Source organism: Hyperolius riggenbachi, chromosome 2 (assembly GCF_040937935.1).
Source record: "Hyperolius riggenbachi isolate aHypRig1 chromosome 2, aHypRig1.pri, whole genome shotgun sequence".
NCBI lineage: Eukaryota > Metazoa > Chordata > Amphibia > Anura > Hyperoliidae > Hyperolius > Hyperolius riggenbachi.
Genome location: NC_090647.1, coordinates 284,534,229 through 284,547,902, shown reverse-complemented (window position 1 = coordinate 284,547,902; position 13,674 = coordinate 284,534,229). Strand labels below are relative to the sequence as shown.

Genomic DNA, 13,674 nt, shown 5'->3' with positions numbered 1-13,674 from the left:
ACCGAAAAGGCTGGGCAAGGAACTTTTCCGGATTGGCGGTTATATATTGTGTGGCCTTACGGTTGGTCTCTGCCACAATTAAGTCCAAGAGATCCTGGGTGAAGAACAGATAGAAAAAGTCTAGGGCCGATCCTAGATTATCTGTCTTCACCTGGACTCCAGACTGGGCGGTGAAAGGGGGAAGTACGGGTGCGGCGGAATCAGGGGATTGCCAATTTGGGTTTGCCAGCACCTCTGGTAAATTAGGGGTAGTACGGGCCCGTCTTCTTGGTGGCTGCGACTGGGATCTTACTGCACGTGCCACCGAACCAGTTTCAACTTCCATGCTGGTGCTCGCCACTTCACCAGGGTTTACGGAAGTACTGGTGCTAGGTCCAGGAGATGTTGTGCTGCTGGTGCCTGCCCCACCATGAAATCTCAGACCAGCACGAACACCACTCTGCTGCCCTTGAGGCTGATCCTGCGCCACCTGCGGTCCAACAACATGGGGTGTGGTACGCCTGGCTTTAGCCGGGACCTCAACCTCGTCATCACTATCGGTCAGTGAGCCACTGCTCAATTCAGGTTCAAACTCTGACCCGGAAGATTCGTCGAATGAGGCGTCCCAATCGTCCTCATCCGACTGGGCCATGTACCTGAGAACGTCATCATCGGAATACCCCTTTCTTGCCATGGTGGGCTGCTAAATTTAGGGAGTATTTGAGAGGTAGAAAGCTGTGGTCACTGAGTTTTGATAAAAAAAAATAAATCAAAACTGAGGTTTACAGTGCCACAGCTATTGTACAGTGTTTTTTGCAGTGATCAGAAAAAAAATTCTGTCACTGCGGTAGGGCGGGCTGAACGCAAGTGCAGGCGAGCGATCAGGCCTGATCGGGCAAACACTGCGTTTTTTTTTGTGGATCCTAGTGACCCTAATAGATCTGACTGCGATCAGTAATGATCACTTACAGATACTATATAGTACCAATGTTGATTAGCGACAGTGATGACGCTAATTAGTGACTGTGGTGCAGTGGGCTGAGCACTAACTGACACTTACAAAGGGGCCTAGCTAACTGGCCTAACTGCTAACACTAGTGATACTAAAAAAGTGACAGTTTTCACTGATCACTGTTTTTAGATCACTAGGATAGTGACAGGGGGGTGGTGGTGAGTGGGGAATCAGAGGCAATCAGAAACAATCACAGGACAATCAAAGCCAATCGCAGGCCAATCACAGGGCACTCAATTCACGGGACAATCAAAGCCAATCACGGGACAATCAAAGCCAATCACAGGCCAATCAAACCAATCACGGCACAATCAAAGCCAATCGCGGGACAAAGCCGATCACGGGACAATCAAAGCCAATCACAGGCCAATCAAAGCCAATCACAGGCCAATCAAAGCCAATCACGGGCCAATCAAATACAATCACGGGACAATCAAATACAATCACGGGACAATCAAATACAATCACGGGACAATCAAATTGAATGTCAGCACAATGAAATTGAATGTCAGCACAATCAAATGCAATTACAGCACAATCAATTACAATGCACTGGGAAGGTGATTGGGGGGGGGAGGGGAGGGGGGGGGTCTGAGGGCGATCAGAGGGTGTGGGGGGTTGACTAGGTGTCCGCACGGGGCAGACTGGGTCCTGATCTGGTGGGTGGCAGACACAGGGGGTGACGATGGATCAGTGAGGGATTACAGGGGAGAATAGATGTAAACAATGCACTGGGGAGGTTATCAGCAGGGGGGGGGGGGGGGGGGGCTGAGGGCAATCTGAGGGTCTGGGTGGGTGATCAGGTGCCCCCAAGGGACAGTTTAGGGTCTGCTCTGATGGGTGGTGGCGACGAGGGGTGATAGGCAGGTGATAAGCAGGTGATAGACAGGTGATCAGTGGGTAAGGCAGCTGTATACAAACGTATACAGTATACAGGGGGGTGGTCTGGGGGGGATCTGAGGGTAGGGAGGGTGATCAGGGTACCCTAGGGGGCAGTTAGGGACCTACCCTAGGGGATAGCGTCCCTAGATAGTGACAGGGAGTGATTGATGGGTTTTTAGGTGGGTGGTGGGGTGCTAGCAGTGGTGTGCTGGGGTGGTCAGGGGGGGTTCTGAGGGCTGGGGTGGGCGATCGGGGGGTCTGTGTGGGGCAAAGAGTGTTTTGCTGCACTTATCTATTGGCTGCCTGTCCTCTCTGATGGTCGCACGACGAGTGACCATCAGCGGAGGAGGCAGCCAGTATAATACACTTTGTTACAATAACAAAGTGTATTATACACTCTGATTGGCCAGATCACGCAAGTTTGAAACCCGCCGGCGCTGCTGATTGGCCGGCGGGTTTCCGAGTAGGGTGGGCGGAGCCTATTGCCGGCGGCGATCGCGTCATTGATGACGCGATCGCCGCACAGCCACCGCTGATGCCACCCCCGCCGATGGGCGTATTGCGGTCGTTTGGGCCCAGTCTTTGCCGCCGCCCATCGGCTGGGGGCGGTCGGCAAGTGGTTAAAGAGACTCTGAAGCCTCCAGAAAACATAGTTTTTATGTTAAAATCTGAAACGCTGCATCCCCACGGCTGAAATCTCCATTAATCCCCCCAAAACCACAGGGCAAAAATCCACCACTTTCCAGGTCGTGGATTTTGCTGCCCAGGGAGGCAGAGCTTTGAGCTGTAGCTCTGCCTCCACGCACCTCAATCAGCGTTGATCGCTGCCTCTCCCCGTTAAAAAGGACTGGGAGGGGCGGAAATCTGTGCAGAGTGACGGAGGAGAGGCAGAGCTACTGCTCAAAGCTCTCCCTCTATGCAGAAGCACTGCCCAAATCTCCCCCCGGGGATTTCGGGAGGGATTAACTGAGATTTCAGCCAATGGGATGAGGCGTTTGAGGGGGCATTCATGCCTAACAACATTGTAACATAAAAACTGCGTTTTCTGGAGACTTCAGGGTCTCTTTAATAGTGGTTGTTCTAGGAAATGTGACAAGATTTCATCCAGGTGGCTTAACTACTTCCATACCAGCAGTCTCTGCCCCCTTAAGGACCAGAGACTGCTGGAACGGTAAACGCTGCCTCCCGACGAATCGCTGCACATATCTGCTGCTTTTGACGTTGCCCCATCGACGCAGACTTCTCTCTGCCATCTCTATGACGGCATTCATTGGCGATTCATTGCGACGTTGAATCTACGTCCAGTCAGAGCTGCAGCAGCACCTGCTGGACGTAGATTTGTACTGCATTGGTCTGGAACCAGTTAAGGAGGAGGAAGTAGCAGGTGGGGGAAATTTCCATCTTTTTCCGGAACAGGCATTTTTCCGGAACAGGCAGCAGAGGCTTTCTTTGTCTTACTCTTCTCTAGTTCCTCTTTCTAATCTTTTTTTGTTTTTCCTCTTCTTTTATATGCACTCTTTCCCCTACATCCAAATGTGCTATTACCTTGCAGGTACAGAGTAGACGAAACTCACAGATAAAATTATAGCTGATGTAATTTTTCTCCTCTTCCTTCTTGTTCTAATGTCAGAGGTGAAGATATGTGATCCATATTTCAATTTTAACTTCACTCATACAGTACGGTTATGCCAATTATGGGGTGTATGATATCTCTATTCAGAGATGGGACAGTACAATTTTCAGCGCAGTATAATATATTTAGATGTAAATAAAAGACCACTCAATCCATATAGGGTCCTGTGTTGTCTGATCCTGTATGAGTGTTCCTTGGACAATTCAAAGCGATAGCCTCTAGATTCAGTGCCAAGTTTTCTCATTTTCTCTTTGTTCATTTACATGTTATAAATGGGGCCCAACCAGTCTCCAGGACCAGTTCTAGCCACAATGTGGCCCTGGGCAAAAATATCAAGTAAGGGGAGAGACATGGCCCATGCTCAATACAGCAGCAGACCCAGACAGCCGAACCTTCTCCAATGTAATCTAGGCCATGGCCACTCCTCATGAGGCAAAGCAGAGATGTTAATGCACGATTAGCCTATGTTGGCCTTTCCTAGTAGTTTGGGTCACCCTGAGCTGCTTGGTTACTCTGTTGTACTGCTCCAAGCCCTATATTTCATACAGCCTTATCAATCCCTGCCATGTAATGATGAGGACCAAAAGTCCGAAACAGGCTGTCTACATGTGGGTTTGATATGGCTGTGTAAAACTTAAAGCTATAGGCTTGCTATACACCAGCGGTTCTGGATGCTTGCTTTGCTTAACAAGGCCAAAAAGGGATAATTTGCATATTTAGTAGTAGTGCATTGTGGGTAACCACAAATGTTCACTTATAACTAAATTATTGCAAATTTCCTTCTGTTTTAAGAAGGCAATTACACCAAGCTTGGCCTTTCCTGAAAGCAACTAGTTGCGCTAGAGTAAACACTAGTAACAGGACAGCTGCAATTCTAGCACAACTGAGAACCGTAAATGGGAGTGATATGAAAGCGGCCATATTTAATTTAAAACAATACACATTGCCTGGCTGTCCTGCTGATCATTTGCTTCTCATACATGTATCCCTAGACCCTGAACAAGTATGCAGATGCAATGTTTCTGAGATCATTCTACAAAGAATATGTATACAAGCGCTCAAGAGACCAGCAAAACAACAATGAGTAATGACAACAGAAAGAGACTGAATAACGCTAGTCAATGCACAGTGGAGCGCTCCCTTGCCATTTGTGATTAGCTCCAGAAATGTAATAAGAAAATGGGTAAGCGCTCAGATTCAGTCTCTGCTGTAAGAGTTTATATGCTGCACTCAATCCCAATGGATAAAATACACAGCTCCAGCAGGGCAATAATTGTCCGCCCCCACTTTGGAATGACTCACCAGATAATATGGCCAGAACGGGCCCAACTTCATATTAGGGGTATAGGCCACCGCTCGGCCACTCCACCGCTCGGCAGCCTCCACCTCTGGGCTCCTTCTCTGGCCTGTTGTCACCTCTGAGCAAAAATAAAGAACGCTTCACATAGCGTAAAAGTGCTACATGTGGTTTCCCACGTTTTATTAAAAAGTTAAAATCAAAGACTAAAGTACAAAAGGCAGCGTGCGGATGTGTCAAACTGGGTGATGGTTATTAGCTATATGGGCTATGTATGCCAGCCACTGGCGTAGCAGCCCCAGCTTGTAGTCCCGAAAGCACCGCCGCTGGATTCAGACACGGCTGTCTAACTACCATCACCCAGCTTGACGCATCCGCACGCTGCCCTTTATACTTTAGTCTTTGATTTTAACTTTTTAATAAACCACATTTAGTACTTTTATGCTATGTGAAGCGTTTATTTTTGCTCAGAGTCATTTCACAGTGGGGGCGGGCAATTATTGCCCCGCCGGAGCTGTATATTTTATCCATTGGGATTAAGTGTAGCATATGAACTTTCACAGCAGAGACTGAATCTGAGTGCTTACCCATTTTCTTATTACATTTCTGAGAACACTGACAAGATTAGCCGCATCAAGGAAGATAGCCAAAATAAAATACAAACAATTCAGTTCCACCCCGGAGTAGTGCACAATATGCAAAAGTCCAAGCAAGGCAATACAGGGTTTTAGGAACAATTTCACCCTTTATTCTTCAATCACAAATCTTGTAAGTTGCGGACACAGGGTGTAGACATAATTCAGAAGTCTAATTCAACAAAAAGATTGCCTGACACGTGTTTCATGGCCAACAAGCCGCTTCCTCAGAGACGCACAACATACATAAGCATCAGGTGCAGGTGATGAAATGGATACCCAAACCACAATCTAAAACAGCAGAATGTAAAAGCACTCTACGCCTACTCCATGATGGGGGACAGCTGTAAGGTTACAGCTGACCCCAGCATGGAGTCGGCGTAGGCAGGGGTCCCCAAACGTTTTGAGTCGAGGGCCGGGTCAACATACTTCAGACTGCTGGGGGGCCGGAGTATACATAAAATGATGTAGAAGCCTTTGCGGGCCAGACAGTGAAGCATACCTAGGTGACAACCTGAAGTCCAATTGGACAGCAGTGTCACCTGATGTGGAATTTAAATGGAAACCAGCAAATTACTGCTTTCTACCTTCCATGTGGATGGGTGGTGCCAGCACTGCTATTCCATATGCGGATCACCAATATTTAAAGGTGTAGCTGAATATGAATATATATATATATATATATATATATATATATATATATATATATATATATATATATTATATTACATTTACTGTGTGTGGGGTTGGTAAAAAAGCCTCAGGGGGCCACATTCCGCGGGCCTTAGTTTGAGGACCACTAGCGTAGAGTGTCAGGCAATCTTTTTATTGAATTGGACAACTACTTACCGACAAGTAAGGGTCGGGGAGACTGGAGTTATAGGCTAGAGCTGGCCTAACCTAGTGATGGTGGTTTCTTTATCACCTCAAGACTAATTTCACACTATACTCAACAGGCCCATTCTTTTAAATGGCTTCTTTTACATTCACTCCCGTGCAGCGCAGAACAGACACAGACACACACACACACTGACTACAAATGGCAGCCATGCTGCATCGGAAAGACTGTGCAGCATGTAACAATGTAGTAGTCAAATATAAGGAGAAAGAAGCCTGGGGCTTTGAACAAACGTCTTCTGAGGTCCAAGATAAGGTATGCCTTACATTTCAAACAAACACCAGCCAATTTGAGTGTAAAAAAATATCCTTTTGCTTTTAATTACACGTATAAACAAAGCAGTTATAACAAAAATACAGAGCTTTGGTGAAGGGAAAGTCAGTTCAGCTTCTGTTCTGTATCAGAGGCTCCTGTATAAGAATATGCTTTTCCCAGTACAATTCTGTCCCGGAGCAGCTTAAAAAAGGCATAATAGTTACTGAACAGAATAAGGGCTAGCGAGATGGTATGGTGCCATTTCTCTGATGAGAAGAGTGAATACAGCTGGTAAAAGATAAGCAATCCCTCCAGGGCTGTTAATATGTTGAGTACTCGCAGTGGTTTACTAAAGAAAAACTGAGAAAGGGAAATCATTAAAATATAGTTAAAAAGAATGACAGCTGTTTTTACACTGACTAAACACTTCCTGAAATTTGGTAAGGGGCTTGTGAACACTGATGGTTCAGCTGCAATTGGGGCATGTCTATTTTGCATTGCAGTATCCTGACATAAGTCTGTTCTGCTGTGTTGGCTCGTTTCCACTAGTGCGGTGCGAATCGCTGGGATTCCACCGCTGACGAAATCGCATGCGGATGCGATTCCGCGTGCGTTTTTGCCGCGATTTCGCATAGGCAGGGTATATGCGAATTTAACCATGTCACTGCCTGGTTCAATTTACATTAGTTTTCATGCGAATTCGCACGCGAAATCGCAGCAAAAACCGCATGTGCAGTTTCCCTATCAAATACATAGCCTGCGAATCGCCTGCACTCCTCACGCAGGCGAATTCTGCAGGCTCTACCATGCAGAAAAATCCTGCACAAAAAAACGCTGGAAAAAACGGACAAGTGGAAACAGGGCCATCGACTTGTATTGGCTGTGCGAATTCGCATGCAGACAACGCATGGGGATTCGCTCTAGTGGAAACGGGCCCTTAGTGTATATACAAGCAGCTTATTTCAGAGTGCCAAGGATACCTTCTAAAAACTTGTACATGGATCACAGTGCAAATGCAGCCTGGAAAAACAAGGATTTACAAAATTAGATATGATGGAGGTGCAATGCAAATGCGACTGAACCACTTGGATACACAAGCACTTAGTTCAGTTTGTCAATTTAGCATGAGTTTGAAAGTTGCCGTTGATAGTATAAATTGATCTTTGTCTCCAATTCAAGATCACCTCAAGTCTCCCATTCAGACATGTTCACACAGAGTCGTTTTTTCAGGAGCATTTCAACGCTTTGCTAATCATCGGCGATCAGCAAAGCGCTGTGACAAAATATCCCTATGGGACCATTTTCACTGCGTTTGCATAAGTTGCAAACGTATTGCATGCAGCATTTTTGGAGCAATCACTTTGCGATCCCCATCCCCCCCAAACATGAATAGCAAAGCGAATTGCCAGTAAAGTTGCTGTAAAAACCTGCAATCGTTATGCAATTGTGTTTTACGATCCAATTGTGAATCCGCTCTAAATTTCTCCTTAAAGGGAACCTGAAGTGAGAGGTATATGGAGGCTGCCATTTTTATTTCCTTTTAAACAATACCAATTGCCTGGCAGTCCTGCTGGTGTGTTTAGCGGTATGCTCGTTTCAGGTGTGTGATTCAGTCACTACTGTAGCAAATCTCAGGTTTTTGACATAAACATCTGATCTGCATGCTTGTATAGGATCTATGGCTAAATGTATTAAGAGGCAGAGAACCAGCAAGACAGCCAGGCAACTGGTATTGTTTAAAATATGTCAGCCTCACTATCCCTCTCACTTCAAGTTTCCTTTAACTAGTAGCCTCTGGGACTTGAAATGCATTGTAGCCTGAACACAAACTTATTCAAAGGACGGTGTAAGCTAGCTCAAGGCAGAGTGCTAGAACAGTCTAACCATTGTAAGAGCTTTTGACTAATCTACACAAACTTTTACATAAAAAACAAATACAAAAAACCTTGTTGACAAGTTGCTCTTTGTGCCCCAGTAGCAGGGGAGCAATCAGCCAACTTAATAATTAACTGCCTTAGGGCCCTTTCACATGGACAGTAGAACTGCATGCTCAGTGAACAGTTACCAGGCATCAGCAAGCAGTTGTGAGAGTCTGACAGTCTTTTCACTGCCTATCTACTGCTCATGTGAAAGGGCCTGTAAGGTGCAATTTTTTTCATCAGATGCGATCTTTGGATACACTTTTACAATAGAGTTGTACAGAAAACTGCATACTGTGTGGCGAAAACGATTCTTTTGGATGATTGTAACTGAAAAGGTTATCGATCTGAAAGTTGGATTTTACGATTGAATTTGAAGAGAGAAAATGCCCTAATTTGACCTGTTTCTGGAAACAAATCGATAATTACAGGTTAGTTGAGATCATACAAAAAAAAAAAAAAAAAAAAAAAAAGTACATCGAAAGAAAAAATTGTACCGTTAATGGACAACTTTAAAGACACTTTACACAATTCAAGTGCAATAGAATGGTTTGTTTTGTATGACATACATGTAGTTACCAGACTGCCCATTATCTGAAGTTAACTTTTAAATTTTTTTGAGCAATTATTAACCTTTAGGCTCTAGTCTAGGCAACCCCTTGGGAGTTTCCTTAACTTCTCATAGTGCTGAAGTGGACCGCTTTTCTTAGGTATGTATTCCTGATCCGTTACATCAGTGTTCCCCAACACTGTCCTCTAGGCCAGTGTTTCTGATCTTTTCTAAACCAAGTACCCCTTACCGCAACACACACACACACACACACACACACACACACACACACACACACACACACACACACACACGAGAATGAGAGTGCTGGCTGAGGCTGGCAGAGGGTAATGAAGAGATAGTAGAGGGTGCTGGCTGAGGCTGGTAGAGGGTGATGAAGAAATAGGAGAGGGTACTGGCTGAGGCTGGCAGAGGGTGATGAGAGATAGGAGAGGGTGCTGGATGAGGCTGGCAGAGGGTGATGAAGAAATAGGAAAGGGTGAGGCTGGCAGAGGGTGATAAGAGATAGGAGAGGGTGCCGACTGAGGCTGACAGAGGGTGATGAGAGAGGGTGCTGGCTGAGGCTGATGAAGAAATAGGAGAGGGTGCTGGCTGAGGCTGGCAGAGTATGTGACACACACACACACACACACACTGCAACCAACCAACCATCTCCCTCCAACTCACGCTGCTCTATCACGCAGTTACTGTCTCTGGTATTGCAGCAGGTGGTGATGTGTATCTCTCTTCTCTTCCTCACATTCCTTAGGGAGGGGTACTGGAAGTGCTCATTATGCCTGAAAGGGGGATGGGGGGTGTACTGCAATAGTTCCTCTCTCCACTGATAACGATGTGTTATCTCATCAGCAAAGTTCAGATGTCCCGCACTGCACAGAGCTGGAGGGGAGCTGTAAGCAGCAGCTCTGAGCAGGAGGAAGGAAGATGGACTGACTGAAGTGACAAGCAACTGTGCGTACCCCCAGGGGTACGCGTACCACGTGTTGAGAAACCTTGCTCTAGGCCCACCAACAGTGCATGTTTTGTAGAAATCCACACAGGTAGTTAGTTAATCAGCTCTGCTGAGACACCAATTACCTTACCTGTGCATGTTTGTGGTTTTCTGCAAAACATGCACGGTTGGTGAGCCTTGAGGAAAGGGTTGGGGAGCTCTGCGTTACATGAAGAGACTTCTGCTCTGGTTATCTTTGTCTTCTCTCTGTATCTCTCAATCAGCAGTAGCTGCATTCTTCGATCTGTAAGGAGTGTGACTAAAGGCCCACATATAGACCCTTTTCTTTTCTTGCCCACAATTACTGCTTGTAAACATTTCAGGTGGCAGTGTATCCAGCAGCCTGTTGCTGACAAGTATGACTGGTCCAGTTAAGTGGTTTGTTATCTTCTATGGAGAGGGTGGGGGTGAGGGGAGATGTACATGCAGAGTATATGCACAGGAAAGCAGCAGTGCATGCTTTACCTGCTCAAGGCACCGCCACACAATGAGCAATGCCTTCTCTCCTTCACAGCTTACCCTAATGCCTGTCACGTGTAATGACGCAATCAGAAGTCGCCTCTAGGGGAAGCCGTGAGGGGGAATGCCGCTCATTGCATGGAGACACTGAGCAAGCAAGATGCGCTACTGCTACCCTGCGCAAATTTACTGTGCACGAGGCTGCAGAAGCTCAGGAGGGGAGGATGACAAGAGGCACCATGGGGGTACAGGAATGACAAGAAGTACAAAAGGGACACAATAATGGGGGGGGGGGGGGGAGAAGATCCACAAACCTCCCTCTCCCTCCACACTATGGACGTACCAGGTTCAGTATTTCTTTTCATATTTCCCCCTTAGTTTTTGTCCTCTAAACCTAAGTGTGTCTTATGGTCTGAAAAATGTGGTATATTTCTACTTGGAGTGGCTCACTACACAGTTACATGTATGTACTTATAAGCAGCCTTTCAGCAACAATGCAGGATAAAAGGAAAGCTGTCTTCTATACTTTGCATTTGCTCAACTGACTAATGTGCAAGGATATTAAAACTTACATGGAAACGAAAATGAGAAACATCAGATGGAATAGCTACATTGTAATGACCGACTGCTTTGTAGACATTCTTGTTGTGTTTTACCAGCACTCCTTGTGGCCACATGCATTCCTCCATCCACCTGCCAAGCAAATATTACCGAGTTAGCATTAGTATATTCTATTAAAAATATAGCTTTGGCACAAGGTGTGTGTGAGGGTGTATAGAAAATGACTGACATAAATACTAATAACCTATGTCATTGTATCCCCAATCTACTGGCTGCTAGCTCTAATACAGAGTATTCTGCGACTTGCAGAGGGTTTCTGTGTCCTGCAGGTTTGCTGTGTTACGCCAATATAAACCTGAGATATTCTCTAAAGTCTGGAAAGACAAAGAAACTGGTTGTATCCTACACAGAGTCTCAGTAAGTTGTTCTGGGAAATGAGAATCACAATGATGGGCCCCAATTACACAAGTCAATCAGTTCTTGACAATGTGTTCCTATGGAAAAGTGTAATACATCATATATGGAACTTAAATTAAACTGGATCCATATTCAAAATCGCTAGTCTCATTCTCCTGTCAGTTAAGGCAACAGGCTTGGAATATGGATTGCCCAAGACTTAAGGAGAGTGAATGACGCCACCACTATCTCAAAAGTATATGCCGCCACCTCCTGGGTTACCTGTGATAGCTTTAGTGTTCAGAAAACAATGCCAACATTTCAAATCCATGCAAGGTCTCTTATTCAAGGTGTGATGTTCTTGATAATATGGTGGGCTGCCAAAAATTCCAAAGAAGTTTGGAGTAGGGCCAGAGGAAATCCACCCAGATATACCTGCTTGCTAGCAGTGTATACCTTCTGGGCGACCCCAAACTTCATTGGAAATTTGGCAGCCTGCAAGAGTGTTGTCCAGAACATCAAGCCTTGAAAAAGACCCCGCATGGTCTCAACAGTTTTCAGGAAAATAAAGCCATCACAATTAAGGCAGGTGGCAATGGCATAGTCTTAATCCATTTTAAAATTGTATTTAGACTTGCCTACAAAATTCCTTAAAGGAAACCTGAGATGGAGCAGGAGAAACATTTTTTACATACCTGGGGCTTCCTCCAGCCCCCTCCAGGCTGATCACTCCCTCTCTGTCCTCCTCCGCAATTCGTTCCGGTAAGACCATCGGTAAGGTGGGGATATACTGAGCAGCTGCACGCTTGCCCCTATCGCGCTCACATCACCGGTAGCGTCATGTGCCTGGGCATTACTACTGAGCAGGCGCAGAATGCTCCCGACAACACCCAGACTGCGCTTGCGCAGACTAGAGGACTTTCTGGGGCCAACTGTGGAGGATCCAGCTGTCGCTGGAGGACAGCAAGTAAGCGATCAGTCTGAATGGAACTGGAGAAAGCCCCAGGTATGTATATATATTTTTTCTCCTGCCCCATCTCGGGTACACTTTAAGTATTGCATGTTCGTCGATGCTGTAAAATCATGAGACCTTGTGAGTAAGGAAGCCCAATCATGTACCCATCACATCACACGCTAATCTCTGTACCACTGAACAGGCCAGGGAGCCATTTTTAAATCCAAAAACAGGAAAGGCACAGGTGAAGCTTATTTATTGAACTAGGCACAGACAAAGTTAACCTTTTCACAAATTCAATAATTTAAATAAACACTGCAGGTGTGTTTTTAACAGTGCAAGTAGGCCTTTTTGCCAGACTATACATCTAACTTTCATGCCCCCAGTTTCAAAATGTATTCTTTTTTTTTTTTTTTACAGCTCACCGTAATCTTATGAACATGAATAAGCAATGGTTCCAGAACCGAACAATTCATGGAACTTCTGGTCATTCATTGCAATAGCCTATGCAACAGAAACCCTGTAGCAATTGCATGAAGGTTTCTCTTTCTATAACTGGTAGACAGTCACATGCCTATTGCTTATTTACGAAAATAAAGCAACAAGTATGAACCTGTACCATTAGGGAAGAAGCTGAGCACAACTAAGAGTGGTTTGCCTGGTGTTTAGCTTTAAGTGTTGAAACAGAGTGAGCTTTATTCATATAAGTCCCATCATAGAAAGTTATCACATGGTTTATTTTAATAGGAATGATAACCTCTATTTTTATGAAAACTGGTGAAATTACAGACTTGCACATATATGAAAATAGTTGTACTTACGAGTGCTGCAGCACGTTGGAGCAGAGAGCTGGATCCACCTTTTGCCAGCAACCAAGGTGAGCTGCTGCCTTGTGTAGTAAATCACAGTATCGAGCAGGCAAAAGGTGCTGAGTAAGTATCACAGAGGTACTGAGAGAGACTTGTAGAAACAGTTCACAAGACCATCGCTTGTCGTAATACTGAGTGTTCTACACAGACAGAGAAATACAGTAAGTGATTGTACAATTGTACAGAAGATCGATTACAAAAATGAATCAATATTCTTTCACCAAGGCACATATTGCTCTATTAAGTTAAAGGACATCTGATGTGAGAGGGATATGGAGGCTGCCATTTTTAAACAATACCAGTTGCCTGGCAGTCCTGTCGATCTCTTGGCAGCAGCGTCTGAATCCCACACCTGACACAAGCAT

At 45.4% G+C, this 13,674-nt stretch overlaps 1 protein-coding gene across 4 annotated transcripts in view; it reads right to left on the bottom strand.

Annotated features, from left to right (window-relative positions):
* Positions 1-6,624: 6,624 nt before the first annotated feature.
* TMEM39B (transmembrane protein 39B) overlaps positions 6,625-13,674 on the bottom strand; it is a 38,263-nt gene continuing 31,213 nt past the window's right edge. For all 4 annotated transcript variants that reach the window (XM_068268881.1, XM_068268880.1, XM_068268882.1 and 1 more), the window contains 3 exons: positions 13,262-13,449; positions 11,101-11,221; positions 6,625-6,951 (listed from right to left, as the gene is read on the bottom strand). In XM_068268881.1, the coding sequence (XP_068124982.1) occupies positions 6,715-6,951; positions 11,101-11,221; positions 13,262-13,449 (546 nt within the window). In that variant the 3' untranslated portion in view covers positions 6,625-6,714. The remainder of the gene's footprint in view (positions 6,952-11,100; positions 11,222-13,261; positions 13,450-13,674) is intronic.